The 6,410-nt window shown below is 37.2% G+C and overlaps 1 protein-coding gene across 1 annotated transcript; it reads right to left on the bottom strand.

Annotated features, from left to right (window-relative positions):
* Window positions 1-3,661: 3,661 nt before the first annotated feature.
* On the bottom strand, window positions 3,662-5,149 carry BESB_031550 (uncharacterized protein; the record flags this gene model as incomplete). The annotated part of the gene is made up of 1 exon (XM_029361817.1): window positions 3,662-5,149. The coding sequence occupies one exon, from the start codon at window positions 5,147-5,149 to the stop codon at window positions 3,662-3,664; it is 1,488 nt and encodes a 495-aa protein (XP_029214692.1).
* Window positions 5,150-6,410: the final 1,261 nt, after the last annotated feature.

Raw genomic sequence — 6,410 nt, 5'->3', positions numbered from 1 at the left:
TCCATTACCAAATGCATTATCATTAATATAAGAGATAGTCCTAAGTATTCCGTACAGACTAACATTAAGAAGGCGACTACAAAGTGAATGTCATGATATTCGTACAGCTTGTATACAAATGTTGGTTTTCAAATATACGCTGGATACCACTATACTTAATGCACTTAACATGATGGTCATGAAAAGCACAAGAGAACTTGGATCCGGTAAACAAGACCTTCAAGATCTAAACAGTAGTCCAACTCGTAGTATATACTCCCAGAAAAAGCTGATAAATAATCCTGTCTCAGAGATGATAACTCCAAGTACGATGCTACTGATTAGACTAGCATCTGAGTAGTAGTTTTCTCTCGCTGTTAAGATGAGTGAGAACAAGAATCCATATATTACGCCTAGAACATAACCGATGTGGAATAATCTTAATGTAGTAGATATTGAAATCCAACACTTTTAGCTGTCTTAAGCAGTCCAGTGGGTGGTGGTGTACTGCAATCATAAAGAACTTGGTTGTCTGTATCTCATAACCGGAGTCATCTTCAGTATTCTAGGAACTATAATGTCTTTGTTTATTCGATTTGAGTGAACACATAAGATCATCGAATTTAACGGTATGCTCCTGAAAGTAACGGTACAAGCTGTAAACAAAGGACTCCTTAACTTAAACTGAGGAGTCAAGTAGGTACAAACCGTACAAGGATTAATTATGTCCATCTGTGCATCTAAGTTGAGACTATCGGTTATATATTTTAGACGCTAACTTCCCGGCTAAACTTTGACTTATTAAACCAGCCTGGGATCATAAAAGTACTATGTATGGTAAGATTGAGCGTGGACTATCGAATGAAACAATGTGCTCCAACGCTAGTCTAAGTCTCTAACATACCTTTTACCTACAACTGTACGGAACGTAACAACCTCCAGGCAAAGAACTTGGTATTCTGTTCTAATTCCCGTGGTAAACACAGTCAACGAATGGCGGAAGGAGCATTCATATGTTATGCAGTGTCTTAGGAGAGATACTCTAGATTTAGCATTCATCTACAGCTACGGTAACTGTTGTGTTTAAATAGCGGTTAACCTTTCCTTTTCCTTACGTACTCAGGGCATGCAATACCAATCAGATAACAACTGAAGCTAGACTCCATGTTACACTTACTAAAATGGGATTCCTAGGTTGATATAAACTACCTTTTTCTGGGAGTATATACTACGAGTTGGACTACTGGTTTAGATCTTGAAGGTCTTTGTTTACCGGATCCAAGTTCTCTTGTGCTTTTCATGACCATCATGTTAAGTGCATTAAGTATAGTGGTATCCAGCGTATATTTGAAAAACCAACATTTGTATACAAGCTGTACGAATATCATGACATTCACTTTGGTAGTCGCCTTCTTAATGTTAGTCTGTACGGAATACACGGATCGGATTCTTGTTGGCCTGGCACTGTTTTAGTAACTGGATGAACGCTTTTTACGCCTGGTATGCATGGATAATACTCGACTCTTCTATAGTTTAACCGCTATGCTGGGCTGTATATTATGTACTTACGGTAGTAACTATCAAGCCTCTTCTTCCAAATAGATTTCATGGAAAACCTAAAATTCGCATGTTTGATTGACATTTAGCCGCTAATATACAATCATCCAAGATATATTTATCTATCGCAGGTTCGGTCTAATGTCCCGTTATACTATATAGATCACATGGCTTCTGGTACTTTGAGATCATGCTAACGGCGAGAAAGGGAAGTGTGTTTCAATAACTAGCTGAGTGCTTGTACGGAGGATATGGTAACTTCTTTGTACCAATATATATTGGTGGTTCGGAAGTCGTTTTCCCAAGAACTAACGCGATCTCCTATTTTCTAGTACCATTAGGTTCTGTGTTGTTAACTCAAAGTATTTGTTCCGAGTTTGGTAGTGGTCTTGGTTGGACAATGTATCCTCCACTAAGTACTAGCTTGATGGTGTTAAATCCAGAGGCAACTGATTGGATTATCGGAGGTCTTGCAGTACTAGGAATTAGTAGTATTTTAAGTTCTATTACTTCCTTGTACTTTGCGTCTTCATGGGTTCTAATGCTGGTGCTAAGAACTATTTCTATATATCTGGGCTATCATATTTACTGCCCTTATGTTAGTCTTCACTCTACCTATCTTACTGGTGGATAGTTATGATCCTTCTTGATCTACACGTAACACTGAATTTTATGATTCTATGTATTCTGGTGATAGTGTACTTTATCAACATCTATTCTGGTTCTTCGGACATCCAGAGGTATACATTCTAATTGTATTACACATCTTCTATTTACATTTTAAATGGTTCTAGTAACCCTGCAGGTATTGATTCCGCACTTAAAGTAGCCTTCTATCCTCATATGTTAATGACCGATGCTAATGTCTATCCTATCTAATTGGTTTAATTTTCTTACAAACGGCTTTTGGTTTGATTGAATTATCGCACCCAGATAACTCCATACCAGTGAACCGGTTTGTAACTCCGCTTCATATCGTACCTGAATGGTACTTTTTTAGCATATTATGCGGTGTTAAAAGTAATCCCATCCAAAACCGGTGGTTTGTTAGTATTTATGTCCTCTCTCATTAACTTAGCTCTTTTATCTGAAATTCGAGCTTTGAATACTCGAATGTTGATACGACAACATTTTATGACTCGAAATGTAGTCAGTGGATGGGTAATTATTTGGGTATACAGTATGATCTTCTTGATTATTATTGGTAGTGCTATTCCACAAGCGACTTATATCTTATATGGTAGATTAGCTACTATCGTATATCTTACTACCGGATTGGTTCTATGCTTATACTAAATCAATAGTTATAATGACTACAGCTTCCAAGCAAACATGATTACCGTGATATTGAAATCCAACACTTTTAGCTGTCTTAAGCAGTCCAGTGGGGTGGTGGTGTACTGCAATCATAAAGAACTTGGTTGTCTGTATCTCATAACCGGAGTCATCTTCAGTATTCTAGGAACTATAATGTCTTTGTTTATTCGATTTGAGTTATACAGTTCTGGATCGCGGATCATTTGTACAGAGACGATAGCTACTTTATAATGTGATAATAACGATACATGGCCTAGCTATGATCTTTATGTTCTTAATGCCTGCTTTGTACGGAGGATATGGTAACTTCTTTTGTACCAATATATATTGGTGGTTCGGAAGTCGTTTTCCCAAGAACTAACGCGATCTCCTATTTTCTAGTACCATTAGTGAACTCTTTTGGTCTGATCCTAAGTACGCAGTGAGCTAACTAGATACAAGGAACTTGACAAGCATTAATAGATTTATATAAACGACAAGGACATGAGTCTACTGGATTTTATAATACAGGGTTGAACTGTGGGTTAGTTTCAATGCCCAAGGCAGAGCACTGGATTGGATACCCAGGGAACTGTGCTCCCATTAATAAGAATCATATTCTAAGTCACCAGGCATGCAATACCAATCAGATAACAACTGAAGCTAGACTCCATGTTACACTTACTAAAATGGGATTCCTAGGTTGATATAAACTACCTTTTTCTGGGGAGTATATACTACGAGTTGGACTACTGGTTTAGATCTTGAAGGTCTTTGTTTACCGGATCCAAGTTCTCTTGTGCTTTTCATGACCATCATGTTAAGTGCATTAGCAGAGCATAGTTAAGATGATAACTATTGTGGATATAGAACCAATTGAACACCATGTATTAATATAACAAAGATAATCAGGGTAATCTGGTATCCTTCTTGGCATAACGTTGAAACCAAGTATATGCATAGGGATGAAAATTAATAAGATACTACCTAAGAAGACTACAAACCAGATGCTTAAATATGGAGAAGCACCGGTATTTACATGGAATAGATTTACAGTATCTCCGAACATATCTCTGCTATAGAAGATAAAGCCACATATAGTAGCTAGTACTGCACCAAGAGATAATACGAAATGGAAATGAGCTACAATATAGTATGTATCATGTAGGGCAATATCCATACCAGCGTTACCCATAACTACACCTGTAGTACCACCTAGAGTAAACAATAGGATAAAACTAAGAGCAGCCCATAGATCTACAGTTCTTGTAGTTGTATGGCTAGCCATATAGGTACCTAACCAGTTGAAAATCTTAGTACCGGTAGGAATTGCAATCATAATAGTCATAGCAGAGAAATAAGCTCTGGTATCTACCTCTAGACCGACTGTCATCATATGATGTGCCCATACTAAGGAACCTAGAATAGAAATACAACCCATAGCTAAGATCATAGATTGTCCACCGAAGACAGATCTAGCAGCATACATAGATAATGTCTGCGAGACTACACCAAAAGCAGGTAAAATTAGAATGTATACCTCTGGATGTCCGAAGAACCAGAATAGATGTTGATAAAGTACACTATCACCAGAATACATAGAATCATAAAATTCAGTGTTTACGTGTAGATCAAGAAGGATCATAACTAATCCACCAGTAAGAATAGGTAGAGTGAAGACTAACATAAGGGCAGTAAATATGATAGCCCAGATATATAGAATATAGTTCTTAGCACCAGCATTAGAACCCATGAAGACGCAAGTACCAAGGAAGTTAATAGAACTTAAAATACTACTAATTCCTAGTACTGCAAGACCTCCGATAATCCAATCAGTTGCCTCTGGATTTAACACCATCAAGCTAGTACTTAGTGGAGGATACATTGTCCAACCAAGACCACTACCAAACTCGGAACAAATACTTTGAGTTAACAACACAGAACCTAATGGTACTAGAAAATAGGAGATCGCGTTAGTTCTTGGGAAAACGACTTCCGAACCACCAATATATATTGGTACAAAGAAGTTACCATATCCTCCGTACAAAGCAGGCATTAAGAACATAAAGATCATAGCTAGGCCATGTATCGTTATTATCACATTATAAGTAGCTATCGTCTCTGTACAAATGATCCGCGATCCAGAACTGTATAACTCAAATCGAATAAACAAAGACATTATAGTTCCTAGAATACTGAAGATGACTCCGGTTATGAGATACAGACAACCAAGTTCTTTATGATTGCAGTACACCACCACCCCACTGGACTGCTTAAGACAGCTAAAAGTGTTGGATTTCAATATCACGGTAATCATGTTTGCTTGGAAGCTGTAGTCATTATAACTATTGATTTAGTATAAGCATAGAACCAATCCGGTAGTAAGATATACGATAGTAGCTAATCTACCATATAAGATATAAGTCGCTTGTGGAATAGCACTACCAATAATAATCAAGAAGATCATACTGTATACCCAAATAATTACCCATCCACTGACTACATTTCGAGTCATAAAATGTTGTCGTATCAACATTCGAGTATTCAAAGCTCGAATTTCAGATAAAAGAGCTAAGTTAATGAGAGAGGACATAAATACTAACAAACCACCGGTTTTGGATGGGATTACTTTTAACACCGCATAATATGCTAAAAAGTACCATTCAGGTACGATATGAAGCGGAGTTACAAACCGGTTCACTGGTATGGAGTTATCTGGGTGCGATAATTCAATCAAACCAAAAGCCGTTTGTAAGAAAATTAAACCAATTAGATAGGATAGACATTTAGCATCGGTCATTAACATATGAGGATAGAAGGCTACTTTAAGTGCGGAATCAATACCTGCAGGGTTACTAGAACCATTTAAATGTAAATAGAAGATGTGTAATACAATTAGAATGCAACCTACAAAGGTAATATAAAGTGCAATACAAAGAATCGTTTTAATGTTACATCAGATACATAGTATCCACCGAGTAACCAAGGTACTAAATATGGTATTGGAGAAAGGAGATTAGTAATGACTGTAGCACCCCAGAAACTCATCTGTCCCCATGGTAGTACATAACCGAGGAAAGCAGTGGCTATAGTAAGTAGATATAAAACTAAACCAGACATCCAAGCAGTAGTTAAATAACTATAGCTGGAGTTATACATACCTCGAGACATGTGTATTAAGATACACAAGAAGACGAAAGAAGCAGTTGTTGCATGCAACATCCTAAATTCCCATCCTGCTGCTACCTCTCTAACTAGATGTTGAACACTAGCAAATGCACAAGATGCTTCAGAAGTATCGGAACGCTAAAGTGATACCTGTAATTATTTGGAGTACAAAGGTAATTGCAACTAAGAAACCAAAGTTATAAGATGAATTTAGATTGAGAGCACACCGATAAAAGACGAGGTGTGCCCGGAATAGACTCATGGAAATTTGGTGTGTTCTCGAAACCATGCTAGCACAATAGAACTTCGTTAAATAACTACATATTAAAATGAGCGCATGTAAACTAGTCTTAAACACACCGCTCGTCACGTAACAAATCTCAAATCGTACTGTAGATTTTATATATGTA

This window comes from Besnoitia besnoiti (genome assembly GCF_002563875.1).
Source record: "Besnoitia besnoiti strain Bb-Ger1 chromosome Unknown contig00160, whole genome shotgun sequence".
In the NCBI taxonomy this organism is placed as follows: domain Eukaryota; phylum Apicomplexa; class Conoidasida; order Eucoccidiorida; family Sarcocystidae; genus Besnoitia; species Besnoitia besnoiti.
Note: the sequence above shows the minus strand (reverse complement) of the source record. Positions and strands in the feature narration are given on the sequence as shown.